Source organism: Oxyura jamaicensis, chromosome 2 (genome assembly GCF_011077185.1).
Source record: "Oxyura jamaicensis isolate SHBP4307 breed ruddy duck chromosome 2, BPBGC_Ojam_1.0, whole genome shotgun sequence".
NCBI lineage: Eukaryota > Metazoa > Chordata > Aves > Anseriformes > Anatidae > Oxyura > Oxyura jamaicensis.
This window is the reverse complement of record NC_048894.1, coordinates 67,766,752-67,787,912: the sequence shown is the minus strand read 5'-3', so window position 1 is coordinate 67,787,912 and position 21,161 is coordinate 67,766,752. Positions and strand designations below refer to the sequence as shown.

Genomic DNA, 21,161 nt, shown 5'->3' with positions numbered 1-21,161 from the left:
CCTTCCTTCCTTCCTTCCTTCCTTCCTTCCTTCCTTCCTTCCTCCCTCCCTCCCTCCCTCCCTCCCTCCCTCCCTCCCTCCCTCCCTTCCTCCCTCCCTCCCTCCCTTCCTCCCTTCCTCCTGTAGCTGCAGAGGCACCTGCAGCAGGGGGCAGTTTCCCAGCTTGTGCAGACAGATGAGATTTGACGCCATGTATTGGGGAATTAATTTTCCCCCATTAATCTAGACGCATGACTGAGAGTATCCTTAACTGATAATTATCAGGAGAAGACAAAATATGAAAGCTCTGCTGATTGTGGCCAGGCTTGACACCCACTGCACTTCCTGAGGCTCACATTCATAAAGTTAGCAAGTGCCTGAATGTTTGCAAAATCCATTGAGAGCTACCTCTGGACAATCCTCTAGCTGCATGAATACATGCAGTTCTGCATGCTAATTAATATGTATATTAAGCTGCATTAAGAAAACAGTGCTTTCTCCATGCCTTGATACTGTACTATATATGATGTTATAACAGTATCACCAGTCATTTTTTTTTTTAAAAAAAAGTTCTCCATCACAGCTAGCCTGTCCTCTATTAGAATGTTTAATTATGGCTTGCTTTCTCTGCACAGGAGGATAAATGAGTATTGCATAAAGCCTGTGGATTTGATGTTTGCCTGAGAGAGCCCCTCCAAGGACTTTCACTGAGACAGTTTCACAAAGTCAAAACTAGATGATTTTATTGAGGTGACAGGTATAACAGATCCAGAATTGCCAGTGATAAATACACTTGTTGCATTAGTGCTAAATATCCTAAAGCTAGCCAAAAATTAATTAAGCTATATTAATAATCCTCCCAGGGATTACCTATAAAATAATGCAGGCACACTGCTTAAACAGACGACCCCATTGAGGCAACATTGGCCTCTGTAGTGTGTCTACTTCTCCTTTGGGAGAGTCACAATTTTATCCCCTCCTGCCTGGCGGCTGTTCTGACAGGTGGGGCAAACACATGTCACAAGGGCTGCCAGGCTCCTCCTAGGTGTTGTACAAGCATACCTACAAATGCAGATGTGCACCATTGGAGCTGGGGGCTGCACCGGCCCCACAGGTGTTGCCACTTCATCCTCGTCTTCCTTTTTGTCCTTTGGCCAACCTGTCCAACTGCCAAGGTCGTGGGCAGAAGCCAAGCTGCAAAGTTTTATCAGTGGTGCAACTGCTCTACCAACATTGACCCAAGAGCTTGGTTGGTTCCCCTTCTGTCTTTCTCTTTACCCTGTGTACACGCTCAGAAACCTACACCCCAGTGTTGCGCGCTTAAGGATGAGCTATTCCATGATGGCCCAAATACCACAACTACAATCATTAGGTCACCGTCCCCTCACACAGCAGCTGATGAGTTGTTTTCACACAGGTAAGTGTCCCTGTTGGAAATTAATTGAAAGTGTGAGCAGAGGAGTGCTCTGCTTTGGAGCTGTATTATGAGTTGCAAAATGTGCTCTGCTGGAGACTAGAGAGCTTTACATATTCCTGCCTTCTTCATATTGAAAAGTCTTCCATGAAATCAGACAAAAAGTGAAGTGAGATGTGAGAGGCTCTAAGAGCACAGCAAGACAAAATCAGGTGAGATGGTGTACTGTCTGGCCTTTGCTATTTGTGCAGACAGATGTGCTCACTGATAGTGCATGATTAGATTACTTGATGATTCTACTGAACCATGTGAGCTGAGTGAGCGTTTTCCTTGATGTGTCACTTTATCTCTCCTCCCACTTGGTGCGAGCACTGCTGCGATCTGACGGTCCAGTGTCAGCCTGTGTGCCTGCCTGGGAGCTCCTTTTTCAGGTAGGTTTGTGTTTTTGTCTCTTCGGACAGCTAGTTTATTTCCAGCTGCCAAGTGCAGCAATGCCAGGGACTGCTCTGAACAGGAAAAAAATTGATGTCAGAGAAAAATAGAGGAAGAAACTTTAACTGTTCCTGTGCTAGACTCTGCTTTCTCCTTTCTAATGTTACACTGTGCATACATGCATTCTAGCTCAGGTGGGGCACGTTATGCACGTGATAGAGAAGATCACTGTCGGGTAGGACTGTTCCAAGGAAAGAATTTTGTGGAGACCATGTGCGTCATGTGGCATCCAAGAGCAGTACAAGACTGAGACAGTTTCATCTTGGTACAAGAACAGAGGGATGGGGGCACCTTTATGTGGGCACAAAGCAGAAATCTGTGACTACCTGCACTTCTGAACCAGAAAAACCACACTGAGGAGAAATTGCTTGCTTGCTGAGGCCTTGCTGTGATTCTAACAATGCCGATTCAAACTGCCAGCTTTGCACATGCGGGTCATGAAAAGGAACGCCATGATACTGACAGATCTGTCCCAACAACAGAATATAAAGGTCTAAGTAATTACTAATAGATGTGAGATATGTGATGTTCGTCACTACTGACTAAGGCCAAATTGCAACTTAAAACCACAATGTGCAAAGCCCATGAATTTTGCTTTTTAATTTGCTAATAAATTAGTTGAAACCTATTACCTATATTGATCAAGGCCAGGAGCAGTTTACTGCGTGCTAACTATATGCCTAAGAAAATATCCTTCCTGACTGGGAAGGTCTGTTCCCATTCATCCCCAGGGAAGACATTTCAATTGCTAATCTTACTGGGGAGTGTGTTTCCACTGCGTGAGCTGTACCAAAACCTCCTCTAAAGCAAAAATGAGAATTGCCACAATGAAGGTCCAGGGAGCAATAAAAAGGAGCTGCACAGCAAGTCTCATTTAGCAACAGATTTAGTTCTACAAGCACAGGCCTCTATTACATAGTCCCTGTTGAACAACATGTTAAATTTGATCTTTTATTTTGCCCAGCAACTGGTTTTGTACCCAAAATGTGTACCAAGGTCCAGTACAACCCACATCAATAGAAGCCATAGGTATCATGAGGTCTCCTGGCACCCTGCTGCTCCTTCACTGATTTTTGCCATAATACAGTTCAGATTTACATCTAGATTTGGCTGCTCCTTGTGTATGAACTTTGCACCAAGACCTCAGAAAGAGATTTTCCATGTGGCTTTACACTCTGTTTCCTTGCTCTGTGCATGTGTATGTGATTTCTGCCTATAATCCAAGGCATGGGTGTTATTTCATAGAAATCACCACGTCAGAACTAGTTAAAAATAAAACCAAAACCAACCCACCAAATGATCAAAAAAAAAAAAAATGACAGCTTGTATTTCCACAGTAATTGTTTGCATGCATGTTTTCAGAATTCTAAATAATAACCGTGCTGAAGCATCAATGCACCAGGATTCAGAAGTACCACCAAGCATGCAGCCTTCCTTCCCCCGAAGGCAAGTAGTACCAAAGGATTGTGGCTAGTCTGGTTTGAAAGGGTGTTGCAGCAGTGTCTGTGCAAGAAAAAAAAAAAAAAAAAAAAAAAAGTTAAGGCTTGCATTCCAGTCCTATGATGAGCAGGTCTCTCTCTCTCATTTTCTGAATGTAGTTTATCTGTTTGCTATGGATCTACGGATCATACAAGTAATGCAAACTTTGACAGCTAAGAGTAAACAGTCTCCTTGGACATATATTCATTTATATGTATATAAAGTTTTCAAGTCTTCCTAGCTGTCTATCAGGTTACACAGTGCCTATACGAGAGTTTTAGAAGCACCTCTGCAGTTTCAAAGTTATTCAAATGCCTTGGAGGATCTCAGCATTTAGTACTTTGGAAATATTACCTGTGCTCTCTGCCCCAAACCAAGACTTGCCCAAGGAAATCATGCTCCCACAGGAAAACTGACAGTTTCCCCAGTTTTCCTCCTTCCACATTTTCCTCATTCCAGTTGGGCAGAGCTCTCATGTAAGACCATGGTGCAGGGAAAGAAATGGTCCTGCAGCTGGCTGAGGGCAGCTGGTCCCACTGAGAACACATTGAACTCAATGGTCCACAGAGAGGAGCACAGAGGCTGCTGGCTTTATAATGACCTGAGATCACAGCACTTTTTGTTACTGAGGTGTCTGGCAGGGTTCACTCCTGGATGCAATTCACTATAACAATCTAACTAGGAAGTAGCAGTGGTTTGAGGTGTTGTGGGCAGGTCTGTGCACCCTTGAGACAGCATTCACCAGTCACTGAGCTGGGACCAGTGAACTGGTGTTTGCTGCATATTCCTTTGCTGACTTCGACAATGGTCTCAGCTCAGTGTTTGCTCATCTCTCTGAATCCTCTTTTAACAAGCTGTACTGTTGGGCTGTGGTGCCATTTTCCGGATGACTTCTTAGTGGTGTCTGGCAAGTCTCCTTTACTCCCTGGGACTTTGAACACCCCTGTTCCAGTCCCTCGGCTCCACCAGAGCAGTCTTCCTGCCTCCAACCAAAGGCAGTGGTATTGGTGAAGATGACTGCACTGGGAGCCCAGCATGACCATGGCTACTCCTACCCATCCTTGCTGGCTCCTCAGTGAGGTGTTGGTGGCCTTACATGGTAATGCAGTGTACAAGCCCTTTGTAATTCTCAAGTAGCAATGACTGATAAACTTGGATGGGTCAGAAAAAAAGTTCCTATAAATAATAATAATAATAAAGAAATTATACAAGAGGCACATATGAGGTTTTTATGTCACAGTATACACCTACGAAGTTTAATGGCACTGGAATTCCTGCAGGGAGAGTACGGAGGGAGCAATTAAGAGGAAACCCACAAACTGCATTCAAAGACACTGAAGTATGTGGTGGCGGATGTTCTTGTTCAGTTAGCAATTACACAATGTGTCTGTTTAATCTTTAGGATGCTGTGAAGCAGCTTCCCTCTACAGTTTGTTCACTACTTATGTTCCTTCCATGTAAAGAATGATTACAAAACTATATGAAAAGTAAGGACATCAGCTGCATATTATGCATCAACCTGACACAAGCATTCTCCAGAAGGAAGCAAGCACAGCCAGCGAAATGAGCTATTTGGGATGTTTGATCTGACCTCCTTGTAATATTTCAAGTGAGACTCTTTTTCCAAGCAGTAATGAATACACTCAGATATTGCTTCTTTGCCATCTTGATTCTCAGTGTTTCCCTTCTATTTGTTTTCTATGCCATTAATTTCCATGTGCAAAAATCTCTAAGGAGGCTCAACTTCCCAGTGAGCTCAACTTTAGCAGAAGCCTGTAAAGCACTTATTGAAGATAAGGCGCCCTTTATGAAGGAAACTGCTTTAAAAACATCCTTCAGAAAATCCAACTGCACAGAGTACATAATGCAGAACCGCTATATCACCTGCACCCTGTCATCCGAGGAGGCCGCCTTCCCCCTTGCCTACATCATCACCCTGCACAAGGAGTTTGAGACCTTTGAGCGGCTCTTCAGGGCAGTCTACATGCCCCAAAATGTTTACTGCATCCACGTGGATGGTAAGGCGCCGGCCACCTTGCAGCAGGCAGTGCGGCAGCTGGTGGGCTGCTTCCCCAATGCCTTCCTTGCCTCCCACACCGAGCGGGTGGTCTATGGCGGTGCATCCCGCCTGCGGGCCGACCTGCACTGCATGCGGGACCTGCTGGCCTCTGCCGTGCCATGGCGGTACCTGCTGAATGTCTGCGGGCAGGACTTCCCACTAAAGACCAACCGGGAGATTGTCTGGCATCTGAAGGGCTTCAGGGGGAAGAATGTCACCCCTGGGGTGCTGCCGCCACCCCACGTCATCATTCGCACCAAGTATGTGCACCGGGAGCAACTATACCCTTTCTTTTCTTTCATGCTGCGGACGTTTGTGCACAAGGCTCCCCCACCACACAACCTGACCATCTACTTTGGCTCTGCATACATTGCGGTCACCCGGCCCTTCGTGGAGTTTGTGCTGCGGGACCGGCGTGCCATTGACTTGCTGGCATGGTCCCAGGACACCTACAGCCCTGACGAGCACTTCTGGGTGACGCTCAACAGGATCCCAGGTAAGGACATCTTTATTTTTTTTTTATTTTTTTTTTTCTGAAGATACACACATGGTTGTGCACACACCATACACATCCAAATACCTCAGGCTGACTTTGGCAAAACTGAGATGAAAAATGTAGTCAGAAAATAATTTATACAAAAGGATGATCTACAAAATAAGCTTATTTGCCCTTCTTAGCCACTTAGATCACTGTTCTTTGTGGTGTGCATTACTTTCTTTGTATCTGACCAAAAGCCCAGAGGATCTAAATTCCAATTAAAACCTTTGGAAATCTCTGCTGATTCAAGCCTTTTACTGGTAGAAATCAAGATGAAGAAAAGGCACGGAATAAAGAGTAAGCTATGTAAGTGAACGTTTTCTACAACATATCCACATTTGGGGGAAGGGTTTTATTTTTACACAAATAGAAGCCAATTACTTTCTCTCTATCTATTACTCCAGAGCAAAAATCTGAGTTCAGTCTATAATTTGCTTCTAGTCTTCATGTGCCCTTCTGTGGGTACAAAGATACCAGCTCTCCCGTAACAGCTGCAAAAAGCAGGTACTCATAGGTACTGCCTAAATTCCATGGTACAGGCTCAAGGATTGGTTAAGAGAAATAGAATTAGAACCAGTACTTTCACTTTTACCTTATGAATTTATAATTAGTTTTACCTTGCCTGAGGGAGGGTTGGAAAGGGTTGGACTTCTCCCCCATGCATGCACATTGCTTTTAGAAACACCAGATAGGATTTTACTGCTCCTAACTTCCTAGAGTTTCATAGCAGCCCAAAGCAGGAACACAAGCAACGGAAGCAAGGATAGGTTTATTCTCCTGTCTTTTTCCTTTTAATCCTCTAACTTGTAGAGGATGAAAACAAGGAGCAGTTTACATATAATAAATGCTCCTTCCTCTTCCATGTTTTCCCTGCCATCACTAGAGTGACAAAAGTGGCCATGTAGCTTTGACAGATGTACTCAAGGGCTGCTGTCACCGAGGATTTTGAAGCCTATCTCCTAAGTGTAACAGGGAGTATCAGACTGTCCTGAGCATATGTGAGTTGGATCCGATGCTTGATGTGACTCTTGAAGATAATAGCATCAGGCAGTGGTACAGCTATTAAAACAAATAGTTGGAGGCCTTCACACAGGAAGAGAGATCATCTGCAGACTAGTTTGTACACACACTGTATCATGAAAGAACTAAACAGTACAGGTATTTGTAGTTTCAGACAGCCATGACAATCTCATTCAGATAAATAGACTGTTTGGTCCCCATATCTTAAAATAGCACGCTTATTACCCACAGCCATGCAACAAAGACCAATACTTTATTTTAGCCTGCCCCTACATTCCCCCCCCCCAAGGGGCTTTTGCCTTTCAATTCCCATCCAGCTGTTTTTCAAATAGCAGTCTTAACTTATTTTTGGTATTTATCTCAGGCCACTTCTCTCCCACATGACTCCTGTGTGACAGAAAACTCTTGAAGTGGAAACTCTTCTCATGCACAAGAGAAGCATGGAGAAATTAAGGGAAAGTATTTGCGATCTGTTTAGGCCTGAAGTGACTAAATCACTTCCCCAGGGCTGCATAAGAAGCATGAAACACCGTAGTGTAGTTTAGTGGACCCATGCTGGCCACATCCCAGAGCAGCTGCATGGCCACTGGGCCACCTTCCCTGCTGTCATGTAGAGCAGAAGGCAGATCCTGGTTGCCAAAAGAGAGGTGTACATCCATACTTAATGCTGCTGAACCCTTCAGTTCAACCACAATGAATCCTGTTCCAAGCCAAAATCCGGTCCCTACATTCATGCCATATGGTGCAGAACAACAGAGCCTGGTGGCATTGTCTCTTCTGTACCAGTGCCATTTCTTTACTAAGGGTGAGAGGGCACAAGGCTCTAAAAGCTCATTGCCACCAAAAGAGGAAATTTCCTCCTGCCTCCTGCTCATCCTTTCCTCCTCCCTTCTGTGCCGGAAGTGTTGCCAGTTCAATTAATTAGCCCTGAAGTAAAACAATGTACTTTTTCTGAGTGGGTGAGTTGAACTGACTCAGTGAAGAATCCAGCCAGCACTGGAGTCAGCACAAAGAAAAGCAGGGTGAAACATGCAGATGTGGGGAAGAAAGAGAGGGAAATCGAAAGGAGGAAGGGAAGCCAGACCTTCCTCTTTCAGTGACAGTGAATCATTAGCCTGGCTCAAGCTACCTTCTACAATGACACCTGTGCATGTGGTATGGGATTCAGTGTGCCCCCTTACACACATCACATCTCTGTTCCTTCACTTCTCTTCAGCTTTATGTGGGAGTACATACAGGCAAAACATATGAAGTTAAAGATGAGTTGCTCCTGAAAGAAAAGTGCCTGATATGGATGCCTTTGCTCCTAGCTCCTCTCTTGAAACAGCCAGGCTGGTAGCTGAGGAGCAGCTGAGGGAACTGGGATTGTTTAGTCTGGGGAAGAGGAGGCTCAGGGGAGACCTTACTGCTCTCTACAACTACCTGAAAGAAGCTGTGGAGAGCTGGGGGTTGGCCTCTTCTCACAGATAACTAGCAATAGCACTAAAGGGGATGGCCTCAAGTTGTGCCAGGGGAGGTTTAGGTTGGAAATTAGTAGACATTTATTCTCAGAAAGAGCAGTCAAGCTTTGGAACGGGTTGCCCAGGGAGATGGTGGAACCACTGTCCCTGCGGGTGTTCAAGAAAAGGTTGGACATAGTGCTTAGGGACATGGTTTAGTGGGTGACGTTGGTGGTAGGGGGATGTTTGGACCAGATGATCTTGAAGGTCTTTTCCAACCTTAATGATTCTATGATTCTATGACTATAATTCTATGATTCTGACCTGGAGGTCCTGCTACTGGGACCTCCCTTGGTCATGCACATGCCTCCACAGAGGTGATGGTCACTTGGTGTAAGGGAAGCTGGGGGTTTGCAGGGAAAGTGCCAGGGCAGAATTGCTTTTATTCCTGGTTCTGCAAGAAGCCTGCAGCTGTGGATTGTGTGTCCCAGAGGGGAAGAAATAAAGATTGGAGCACCATGTCACTTCTGCTGATGTGCCAGCCTGGGAAGAACACTGGTTATGCAGCATACCATCACTGCCTGCTGCAAAATGTCACAAACTTTTGGGCCAGTGTGAACACAAGGTAATTGATTAACAGAAGGGGTGGCCCACAGTGTCTTGTTTTGCACACCCAGACCACCCTTGATCTGAATGGTCAGATCACTGAACTTCCAGGCAGCTTCCCTTCAAGAACAGGCACCTGGGGACATCAGCAACCTCAACTCGTTATCTTTGGGTGAGGTCCTTTCTCTTGTTACTGCTAATTCAACATAGAAATAGGGAAGCCATGGAAGATGACTTTGCATTCTACTCTGTGCTTGCTTTTCCAAGTATTCATCCAGCTGTGTGCCTACCACAAAGTTTATTTTTATTTTTATTTTTTTGATACAATTGCATGTCATGTCTAAGCGGAAAGAACCACTCTCATCTCAGCTTTCTCTGAACAGGATAAAGGTTGCTAACTTATTCATTTGTTTCATCAATGGCTGAGAAAGAATGAAAAGGGTGGATAGTTTTGTTAGTGAGTGGTGTCTTAAATCACACCCAAACTTCAAAAGTATATCTGCACCATCCTGATGGCAAGTCCTCAGCTGGGATTTAAATAGTAGACAGAAAAATAAGAAGGGCAGTTGGCATACAGTATGCCTCAGGGAATGGCAGGCATGTGGGAGGCAGTGCTGTGAGTCAAGGTAAGTGCACTCTCAAGACAGACAGGAGTTCTTTTTGTACAAGCAAACAGACACATAAAAAATTAAAAATTAGGAATTGCCTAATGTGGGTGATTAATGTGCTATCAGTGATACCCTGAATTTTCTGGTATTCTTCTCTCACAACCACAACCAAGGGAAGTGAATGAGATTTTCCTTGAGAGCTATCAGCTCTCATTGGGCTCTGAAACTATTGCCTCAAATAAACTGCAGTGAAATTTTAACAAACAGACCTGCTCCCCCCAGCAATTTAGGCTGCATGAAGATTCTTGCTACAGCAACTAAATAATTTAAAACTACTTTCATACTTCTCCATAGTTTCTAGACAGACTCTTAGAATGACCTTCTCAGCAATGCATGCACCATACTAACATTCACTATTTTGGTTGGCTTTTGTCTGCCACAATTGTTCATTTTCCCTAAGTTAGTGCTCACCCTTCAAATGACAGGTAGACAGAGAGGCAGATGCTTTTTAGTATGATTTCAGACAGCGATGCTAGTTGAATAAGCAATATTCTAGAAGGAAGTATTTTGTACCTATGTCTGCAGCATTACTTATATAACTAATACTTGTTTACTTGTTCCTATTCCGCATTATTTTAATAAGACTTCCTGATTGAGCAAGAATTTCATGTAGTAATAAGGTATAAAAAAGCCAGGGAATCTTCTGCGATTGTTATTGAGTCTTATGTCGACAAAGCTGTTGCAATCTCATAATTAAAACCTTTCCCTTTTGCCAAACCTACTTAGGGCAAGGTGTTGCAACACAGTGGCAGCAATCACAAATACACCTGCTTTACGGTAGAATTTCCAGAAAAAATACTCTTGTCCTCTATTCACCATTCAGATACCAAAGTTCATCTGAAAATATGTGAATTAAAATATGGTTTAGTCTTTATGCAATCTGCAGTCATTGGAACTTAAGTACTGCTTTCAGTTTGATCAATTTGATCTTACTGCTATTGAAGCCAAATGTTGCTTCACAAGCAGTTGTTTGTTTTGCACTAAAGAACTACCTAGTGATGACAGGATAAGGAAGGCTATGCCTTCAGGAAGGCTTTCTGAAAAGGCACAGCTAATAAATGGACTTGCACTCCTTTGCTTGATTCTCCAGTATCTTTGTATCTATCACACATTGACATAATGGGCTTCAAACAGCACAACTCCTTGAAGAGCAGAATCAGATGACAGCATCTTAAGAAAGCATTTATTTTTTCTTTGAATTTTACCATCAGGTAATATCTGTCAAAATTATTGCATGTAACTAAGCAAACTTCAGTCCAGCTGCAGTAACAGAGCCTCTTTTTAAATATAGTGTTCCCATGAGATGCTAAGCTGCTTACAACCCCTTGTTTTCATTAGGAAGGCACAGTCAGGCCTCCTGAACCTGTCCCCTGCTTTCATCTACACACAAAGTCATCTGACTGCACTGAAAGCTGTGTTACACATGTTGAGAGATAAGCCCTATCGCCAGAAGCCTGTCTGGGCAGCCGAGGTGGAAGTCAGCAGAGCCATGCCTGACATGGTGCTGGCAAAGTGGGCAAGTCCTGAGCAGCCCTATAGAGATCAACCAGCTCCTCTGAGTCAAAACCACGACCCTGCTGAAGATGCTCATGTTAGTTTATGGGTGAATAAAAAGCTCAGAAAAACCTCCTTCAAAACATATTGTCAAATGAAGCTGGTTACTAGAACTGAGACCATTTCCTTATTATCCATCAGATTAATCAAAACAAGAGGTGCAGTTTAGCTCTCTTACCATTGTCAACAGCCTAACTGTTCAAGCAGAGAGCTTGCATTACCTTAATTCAAACCACTGTCTTGAAAGAAGCAGTTTTAAACAAGCTCCCTCCCTCGAGTTCAAGTTCCTTCTCTACAGGTTCAGAGGTCTGCTTTAAAGCTTGTCAGTCTTGTGTTTATTTTAGTTAACTCCCACTCCTGCCACACACACTGTTTTTACATCCGTATCCCCCACTGAAATGGACATTTATGGCGACAAGATAAAAAACTGAGCTTTTTTGTACATTTTTAAAGGGAGGTGGTGTTTTTTTTCCTGTTATTTCAATCTGATCTTGCAAGAAGAGCTTTTCTTGCAATTTTTTTTTTTTCCTTTTCTTCTTTAAAAGAAGAGCTTTTATTTTAAAGATCCCCCGGTACCTTTACCAGTCACCTCCATGAAGGACAGCTGGGAGAGCTTGTCCTGAAGGACAAGCCAGACAACAGCCAAACCAGGATTTCAGCACAAATCCTTCCCGTGTGTCACCTTAAAAGAGCCCAGCAACCATTTCCATTTGGAGGTGACCACTTCTACCCATGGCTGCTTGGTCTCCCTCACTCCTCCTGGCACTGGCAGCTTATGGCTTGGACTTCTCCCTAGGGCACTTCTGTAAAATGACAGAGGCTGGGAAAAGGCAACAAAAGAAAACCAAACCCAAACCCAAAGAGAGAACACCCTCCCCCCCACCCCCCTCCTCCAAGCCAGACTAATCCACAGTTCCAGAACCTGGAGAGCACTAAGATGGACGGATCCCCAACCCCATGAAAGGCAGCTGGTAACAGCACGACTAGTGCTGCCCCTCCGGCCCAGCATGGCCATGCGGCAGCGGCGGGTGGTGGCAGTGCTGGTGACCATGGTGCTGCTGGGTGCTGCCGTGCTGCTGGGCCGTGGCAGGTGGCAGATGACAGGGCCAGGCCATGGTGGGTGGCGGATAGCAGGGCCAGGCAGTGGCTCAGCTGAGGCTATGGTGCTGGAGCGGGTGTGTGGGGTGCTGCTGGCTGGGCAGGCCCCCAACATGCAGGGCGGTGGGCTGCGGCCCGTGGCCAGGGGCTCGTCCTGCAGCACATATGTGTTCCACAGCCAGTATATCACCCGTGCCCTGTCCTCTGAGGAGGCTGCCTTCCCTCTTGCCTACATCATCACCCTGCACAAGGAGTTTGAGACCTTTGAGCGGCTCTTCAGGGCAGTCTACATGCCCCAAAATGTTTACTGCATCCACGTGGATGGTAAGGCGCCGGCCACCTTGCAGCAGGCAGTGCGGCAGCTGGTGGGCTGCTTCCCCAATGCCTTCCTTGCCTCCCACACCGAGCGGGTGGTCTATGGCGGTGCATCCCGCCTGCGGGCCGACCTGCACTGCATGCGGGACCTGCTGGCCTCTGCCGTGCCATGGCGGTACCTGCTGAATGTCTGCGGGCAGGACTTCCCACTAAAGACCAACCGGGAGATTGTCTGGCATCTGAAGGGCTTCAGGGGGAAGAATGTCACCCCTGGGGTGCTGCCGCCACCCCACATCACTGCACGGACACGATTCATGCACCAGGAGTGGGAGGGAAGCAACATTTCGGGGCTGGTCACCCCCCAGGTGCACAAGGCTCCCCCACCACACAACCTGACCATCTACTTCGGCTCTGCATACATTGCGGTCACCCGGCCCTTCGTGGAGTTTGTGCTGCGGGACCGGCGTGCCATCGACTTGCTGGCATGGTCCCAGGACACCTACAGCCCTGACGAGCACTTCTGGGTGACGCTCAACAGGATCCCAGGTAGGCTTTGAGGTCCCTGTCCTGGCATCCAGCACCTTGCAACAGGCAAGGAGAAGGTTTTGATACTAATTATTGCTAAAATAGTACAGTAGGAATAACTGGCCATGGCATGGTGTCAGCTGATTGTGGTGGTCACCACGCGTCTCACCTCCATGGCGTTAAACCTAATGGAGTTTGCCCACCTATTCATATCCCACTCCAAGACCAACCTGTTTCACAAACGTAAATATCTGGTCCCAAAGTCCATCCAAAGTTATCACTGATTTCAAAAGGTCTCTCAGAATAATAGTCCCTCTCTACCCCAAGGGCGTACCATTTGGGGCAGTTTAGGAAGTGTGCCCTAACCCAGCCTCATGTGCCAGGTGAGGGCATGCACTTTTTTTCTGCATACCAGCTTACAAAGTTCAGGATAAAATCTTGGATCAGTTGGTGATATAGATGTGTAAGCTCATCCCCTTCCCTAAACAGCTGCAAATGAGGAAGCACACACTGCTGCTTCAGAAGACCAGAGAGGACTAGCTGCTTGTCAGCTTGGCTTTAATTGATGCGTTGGTTTGGTTCTGGAACTACAGGTACAGGGCTTGGAATTTCAGAGCAAATTGGGCAGCCATTTATGCTGTAGCGTTTCCATCTGAATGTCAGTTTATGCGTGCGTTGCAGAAATGCAAGTATGATGGCTCATTTTATGTAAGGTATGGATACCTTTCTTGATAATACCTGGTAGCAGTGCAAGAAGGAAATGGAGTTGCCTGTCTTAGTGCCAACACATGCAAATCAACTCTCATTGTATTTCAATAGTAAAAAGAAAAAAAAAAAAGAAAAAAAAAAAAAAGAAAAAAAAAGAAAAAGGAAGAGCTTAGCTGAGAAACATACTGTGTTATGTCCTGTGGATGAGGTCCATGTTCTGAACCAAAGCGTATTTTTCCTGCTTCCAAACCTCTGTCTGAAAGGGAAGGGTGCTCAGTACAATGTTGTGCCCACAGGAGGTGCTGCTCAGGGAAGGAGTGTGCTTTACTTCCCAAGTAGTAGTTTGCAGCCACCAGAACTGCACAGGTCAGGTATGAAGACAACCGTGACTGACTGGAAAGACAGGCCAGCCCTCTGATGTCTTCAGTTTCATTTCTTCCCTTAGTGTGTACTTGAAATTCACTTCCTTTGCTGTGGACACCTTCAAGTTCCTGAAAAATAAACTGTTGCAATACATGGTGGATTTGAGCTGCATGATTCTGTTGGGTAGAGCAGAAATGTTGCACTTCCACCTTCCCCCTCAGCAACCAAGTACAATTAAAAGGTGGAAAGGAAAACGTGGAGATACTGATCATGCTTCCCCACCTGTGCTAAATGAGAAGGAGCAGGGAATATGCTTGTCCCTGTTGTAGTTTACAGGATAGCCTTCAGTTCTGCTGCCTGTGTTTTAGGGACAAAACTCCTTTTAGCCCCATGGAGGGGGAGATAAGAGCTGAACAAAAGTAGAGGTTAGCAACTCACACTTGAGTTTATATTCATACTTACCATCAGCATAACTTTTCAGACAAAGTATTTATCAAAAGAGGTCCCAAGAACATTTTCTGAATGGGAAATCAATTGATAAGGACCAAACAAATATATAATGGAGAATGTGGTAAATCCATTTTTTTTTTTAGTGCTGAGCAACATTATTCCTTACTCTTCAATTAACTTACAAAAATGCCTAGTTTACTTAATTTGAGAGCTAGTGAATAATGTGAAGTCAGTAATTTTGTATTCCTAGAAGGCAGTGCTCCCATTGTTTTTGTGGATGTCCCGAGGTCTTTCCTGTTTTGTCAGTCATCTTTTTGTTTTCCCATAGTGTCAGCATTTTCCAGGATTTTCCTCACACCACATTTACTGCCAGCTCTTGTGAACAGGTTTTTAATTTGGAGCAATAACATATATCCCAGGCCATTTGAGGTGCATATAGCCTGTCATCACTGCCTCTTTTTTTTCTTTTATAAAGTTATCTTTAGTTGGATGCTTTCTGCAAAGGAGTAACATTTTCAGAATTTTCCCCAGGACAAAATCATGCTTTTTGGCATGTTATTTTGTTTGATAAAAGCCAAACATAAAAAGAAGGGGCAGAATAAGATTGTGAAGTTCCAGTTATTGCTGCCGGGTATCTCTATAGCAAACTGCTGCAGTGGTTCTGCTGGCGGATCAAGCAGTCTTTTTGCATCTGACATAAAAGTCACAACTCAATATTTGTAAACAACCATTCTTAGTTACAAGGAACATGCTGTCTTTAAATATACCAAACCAAGCAAGCAATCTGAAATTAAAAACAAAGCCAAAAAACTGCTTAACCTTCCTCCCATCAAATTTCCCCAAAACAAACCGAAATACCCACCCCAATTCCTTTGATATTACATAGTGCCTTTAGGATCTCTTTTGGTCTTTGCTGTGCTTCTCTTCAAGCTCACAAGCAAAGGAGTTGTTATGTTAGAGTAATTGTGAAGATACTGTGATTACTCCCATCCAAGAAGGGAACAGAAGACAAGCAAACGAACAAACAAACAAAACAGAATAGTAGCAGAATCTTCCTTTGCTTTCAGCTTTAAATTTCAGAAAACACCAAAGTTGAGGTGATGACACTATTTCAATTACCATTTCAGATGACTTCTGTGTGTTCTGCAAGTACTACCTGAAGTTCTGCTTTACAGAACTGATACCCTTTTAGGGGTGTAGTTAAATAGCAAAATAAATAGTTTATATTAATACACATTTTAAATGACATTATGAAAATCAGCAAGTGGGCTAATTGCTCTTAAAGAAAGAGGTCAGAAATGGGGATTAAAATGTCTGTTTTATTTTACTTAAAATCATACTGGGCACAGGTCCTGCAACTCCAAACCAACACTGTTCTGCATTTTGTTCAAGCTCTAAAAATCTTACTGTAAGTTGAGGAAAATTACTGTGTTTTCAGTATTGAGAGTCTGTACAAATGATGAATAATAATGCAAAAATTATGAGGATGTTTCAATAAAAAGCTGCATGGTTCCCCCCTGCTGCTGAGATAGTTGTTTCTTTTGAAAAGCAAACAAGAGGACATAGGAGTAAAAGACTTTAAATATCCCTATTAAAAATCTGGAAGAAAAACACTTGAATATGTTTAGCTGTTCAAGTAGTTTAACTTTTGCTTTAGTTACAATTCGACTATGACCAGGGGTTATTAGTTAATAACATCATTAATATCATTGCCATCTGTGATGGGGGGACTCTCAGAAGAGGGGGCTGCAGCTTGCTGCTGCCTACCGCTGCCACCCCAGTCACACTCTGTCGTTTCTTCTGCAGCTGTTAAAAAGATTGAGTTGCAGGTACTCAAAGGTGGTAAATTAATGCTTGCATTTGAGCAAGTTAGTCTTTTCCTCTGTTTGTAGCTCACATGAAGAGAAAGCAGAGATAATGTCTGCATTTTTGTACCTGCGTGTATTTGGATCGCCAAACATTGCCTGTTCCGCCATACAATAACTCAGGCACATTACTGTACCTGCTTGCTGGTCAGGAAAGAACTAAATATGTTTTTTTTTTCTTTTTTTTTTTTTTTTCTTTTTTTCCAAGCAGGCAAACAAATTATAGACAAATGTTTGTGCTACAGTGTGAAGTTAGTGCTTTTCCATCTTGTGGTGGTTTTACCTTGCTAGGCAGCTGTACATCACAACTGCTCTCTCACTCCCCCTCCTCAGATGAGGAGGGGAAGAAGTAAAGGAGAGAACAACTCATGGGCTGAGATAAGGATAATTTAATTAAAGGAAAAAAAAAAAAAAAACAATAAGAAACTATTATTAATAAAACAATTTAACTAAAGGGAAAAAAAGGGAGAGGGGAAGAGGGAGGGGGAAAGGGGATGACAAAACAAAACAAGTAAAGGCTATGTGGAAGTGTAGAGGAAAGAAATTACTCTCTACTTCCCACAAATGAGCGATGCTTGACCACGTCCTTGAAGCAGGGCCTCAACGCACATAGCCAGTGTTCGGGAGGAGGACAGACGTTTTCACAACCAGAGCCCACCCCTCCCCTCTTCTTCCTTTTTCCACCTTTTATTGCTGAGTGTGACATCATATGGTATGGAATATCCCTTTGGTTGGTTTAGGTCAGCTGCCCTGCTGATGTTTCTTTTTCACTTTTTGGCCCACCCCCTAGGAGGGTCAGAGAGAGTCCTGATGCTGTGCCAGCACTTCTCAGCAGCAGACACAATGCCGATGTGATACCACTGCTGTTCTATGTTCAAGTGCAGAGCACAGCACTGTATGGGCTGCTGCAGGGAAAGTTAACATCCCAGCCAGACCCAGTACACAGCTTTTCTTAGTGTGCATGGGGTGGCAGTTATACAGTCTTTATCATGCTTAGCTCTCAAGCAACAAATTAGCCAGTAAGAAAGATAAAATTTACGGAAAGGGATGAGATTGTGAAAAGCTTTTATGATTTTACATAACATGCCTTTGCTTTTTTTCTACTGTATTGTGAAGACTGTGTTAAGAAGGGCTTCAATAAACATCTTTCACTGCACTGAGCACGCTATAGAATCATAAAATACCCTGAGTTGGAAGGGACCCACAAGGATCATTGAGCCCAACTCCCGGCACCACAGGGGTCTACCCAAAAATTCAGACCACGTGACTAAGTGCACAGTCCAAACGCTTATTAAACTCCGACAGGCTTGGTGCAGTGACTACTTCCCTGGGGAGACCATTCCATTGTGCAGCAATCCTCTCAGTGAAGAACCACTTCCTGATGCCTAGCCTGAACTTCTGCCACAGCTTGACATCATTCCCGCGGGTCCTACCACTGGTCACTTATAGCCATACAGATCAAGCACAGAGGATTTCCTAGCTGTACCTACCTGGTCAGCTCCTACCTTCAAAGCCAAAGGCCTCAGCTCATGGCACTGGGTCTTTGTTGCTGCCTAGAGTTGAAAATACTGAAGTTCTCTTGACTTAAGCAGCTGCAAACACATTGCATATATGTTTCTTGTTTACTCTTTATCAAATACCAAACACTGAGTGCTCAGCATTATCCCTTTAAGTACTTAAAATGGATGTTATAGCAGGTGTTCATCATTTACCAATTTATGTCTAGATAGGTCCTGTTATATGTCTAGACTTTCACATACTATTGTGTAATTTCATAAACTGTATAGTTCAGTTTCAAGAACTACATCCACTGATACCACGCTTGAACTTGTTCTGGTGGTCTCTTTTCTTTTTCTTTTTCTTTTCTCAAATAAATAAATAAATATTAAAAAAAAAAAAAAAGAGAGAGAAAGAGAGAGAGAGAGAATGTAAGAAAAAAGAAATTATTTAACACTACTGAAGATGTGGTGTGTCAGTCTCCTGGTGTACAAATAGCACTGGGAGGGCTATACTGGTTATGAAGGTGATGTGAATGCAGTATCATGCATGCCGTATCATACTGAGACTTTGTTTTTCAGGTAAAATTATTTAGGTCTCTTGGGCTGTCAACTTGTTCACAGCATGAAAGCTGCTTTCAGTGAAAAAGCTTTACAACAAAGTTAGCATCCAGGCATTGGTTGACACATACTACAAAGTATTTTATCCTAGTTTTGTGAGAAGAGTCCTAGCAAATGGACAGAAAACTCAGCATATAGCTGTTAAAAGGACTAATTATTTTATTTTCTGTTACCTAATTGCAGGTGTCCCAGGTTCTATGCCCAACGCATCATGGGAAGGAGACCTGAAAGCGGTGAAGTGGATTGATATGGAAGAGAGCCATGGAGGTTGTCATGGTAATGTATACATTTTTCATCCTTTATTCTTCCTGTTCATCTAGTGAAAAACACTTGACTATTTTTCCTGTAGTCTTATGGCCTTTAACTGTAACGTGAATCAGTCTTCAGGTGGCAGATAAGGCATTAAAAAGGAGTCAGCTCTTCCATAGTCCTTAGGTAGTGAATGATAATAGCTACGTAAGACAAGCAGTGAGAAAGCTGGAACAGTTTTCATGACATGACCTTAACAAGATCTAACCTCTATGGCACACTTAATTTAATCCATCTCATGTAGTTTTTTGTGCTGAGGAGAAAAATTTTGAGAATTTCAGTCAGCTTAAATTGCATCAGTTTCACATCAGCATGAATACATTGAAATAAGTGACACTGGACCAGTGTCAACCAGAATTATTTAGTTGAAAATCTTGTATAAGTAAAAGTGTAAGTTGCTCTTCACTGACAGAAGGAAATTCCCCTCTTTGCTATGTGTCAGCCTCATCATAGAAAGTCTCAACTAGTAACACTTCTTTTCTGATCTATCTCCATATTCAGGAATTTTACTTACTGTTTGTTTTCAAGTAACTTTCTTCATTTCATTATGTAGTTCAAACTTACATTTAGAAGGTATTTTGGCATGTTTGTTGTGTAGGAGATTATTGATAGTGGCTTTGCAGATAAAAGTTATCAAAAGAAAGTTTTGGCTCCTTGAGTGTGCCTGTGGAAATAAACCTGGATTATGACATTTATTTTTTTGTTTGTTTTGTTTTGTTTTTATTTTTTGGCAGGCCATTATGTCAGAGGCATTTGTGTGTATGGAACAGGTGACCTCAAATGGCTTTTTAACTCCACCTGTATGTTTGCAAATAAGTTTGAGCTCAGAACATACCCACTGACTGTGGAGTGCTTGGAGCTGAGACATCGAAAGAGAACCTTGTCGCAGAGTGAGGTTAAGGTGGAACCAAACTGGTATTTCTAGCTACAAAAATAAAAATAAAAATCAGGCTACCTCAATGAAAGTAATTAGGAGAATAGCAGCAAAAACATAATTTCTGCTGTGCTGGTAACACAAATTGATCCACCAGGTTTCTTTAGGATGCATGGTAGATACAGCTCAGTTCAGCTTGTCTTGCTCAGTCTGCAAAGCTTTGACTTTAACACCCTGAAGCCAAAGCATGAGAGATACAAAAGGAAGCACTAAGGCACAGCTCCTCTTGCAGCTGCCCTGTCTGCATTTTTGCCACTTTTTGCCATTTTTGCCATTTTTAATGGGCCTCTTTCCAGCCATAACTTTTGTCTTGCTGCAGTGACATTGTTACCTGTTTCTATAAAATGTATAGAGAATCATACATCCTTGGGATTTCTCGTACCTTAGTAAAAAACAGGAGTACAATTGGTGGCCATACATTTAGATGCTGTTTTGCCAAAGACAAAATCTAATGCATAGAAGCATCAGGCAAGTACTGGAAATGGAACATAGATGCTACACTGCCCAGATCTTACCTGTTCTTTAAATATCTATTGGGACAAAGTTTGTGAAAGAAAACAGCATCTTTTGCTAGATTCATCAATATGGCTAGAAAAATCTGATAGGCTTTCATGTGCAGAAGCCCTTCTTCATATCTGAAAAACAAGGGCTTACATTATTTGTTTTACAAGGCCAACCAATAGAGCTGGAAAAACTAAACTAAACTAAACTAAACTAAACTAAACTAAACTAAACTAAACAGAATAGAATAGAATAAAATAAAATAAAATAAAATAAAATAAAATAAAATAAAATAAAATAAATAAAATAAAATAAAATAAAATAAAATAAAATAAAATAAAATAAAATAAAATAAAATAAAATAAAATAAAATAAAATAAAATAAAATAAAATAAAATAAAATAAAATAAAATAAAATAAAATGCCGCTATACACAGATTTTGGCCCACCTGTGTCCGTAGATCATCCCATGTAGGACACAAAGTGGGGAAGACAGTGGCAAGATACATATTTTCAGGACTGGAAGAGGGTAATTGTGCTATGGCAATAACTCAGTAATTCTGTGTCATGTTTTGATATAGCTTGAGTATTCTTCCCAAGTTTACTTCCTTTGATCTTAAGCTAGTGGCTAATACACTTATTTAATATCAGGGTTCACTTCATCTCAGCCCTATTTTTATTCCCCAATAACAGCCACTAGAGGGAGGCAATCAAATATCTGAGCTGAT

General features: G+C 43.0%; 1 protein-coding gene across 3 annotated transcripts; it reads left to right on the top strand.

Moving 5' to 3' along the window:
• The first annotated feature begins 1,261 nt into the window (after window positions 1–1,261).
• On the top strand, window positions 1,262–20,649 carry GCNT2 (glucosaminyl (N-acetyl) transferase 2 (I blood group)). Of its 3 annotated transcripts, XM_035317584.1 has the most exons (6): window positions 1,262–1,824; window positions 4,767–4,973; window positions 5,099–5,738; window positions 13,027–13,207; window positions 18,873–18,965; window positions 19,733–20,649. In XM_035317584.1, exons 3-6 carry the CDS (start codon window positions 5,172–5,174, stop codon window positions 19,921–19,923), a joined length of 1,032 nt encoding a protein of 343 aa, XP_035173475.1. In that variant the 5' UTR covers window positions 1,262–1,824; window positions 4,767–4,973; window positions 5,099–5,171; the 3' UTR covers window positions 19,924–20,649. The 3 variants fall into 3 exon arrangements, with proteins under 3 accessions (XP_035173475.1, XP_035173473.1, XP_035173474.1); XM_035317582.1 differs by having other exon boundaries at window positions 4,767–5,738; XM_035317583.1 differs by having other exon boundaries at window positions 4,767–5,765; window positions 13,054–13,207.
• The last annotated feature ends 512 nt before the right edge of the window (window positions 20,650–21,161 follow it).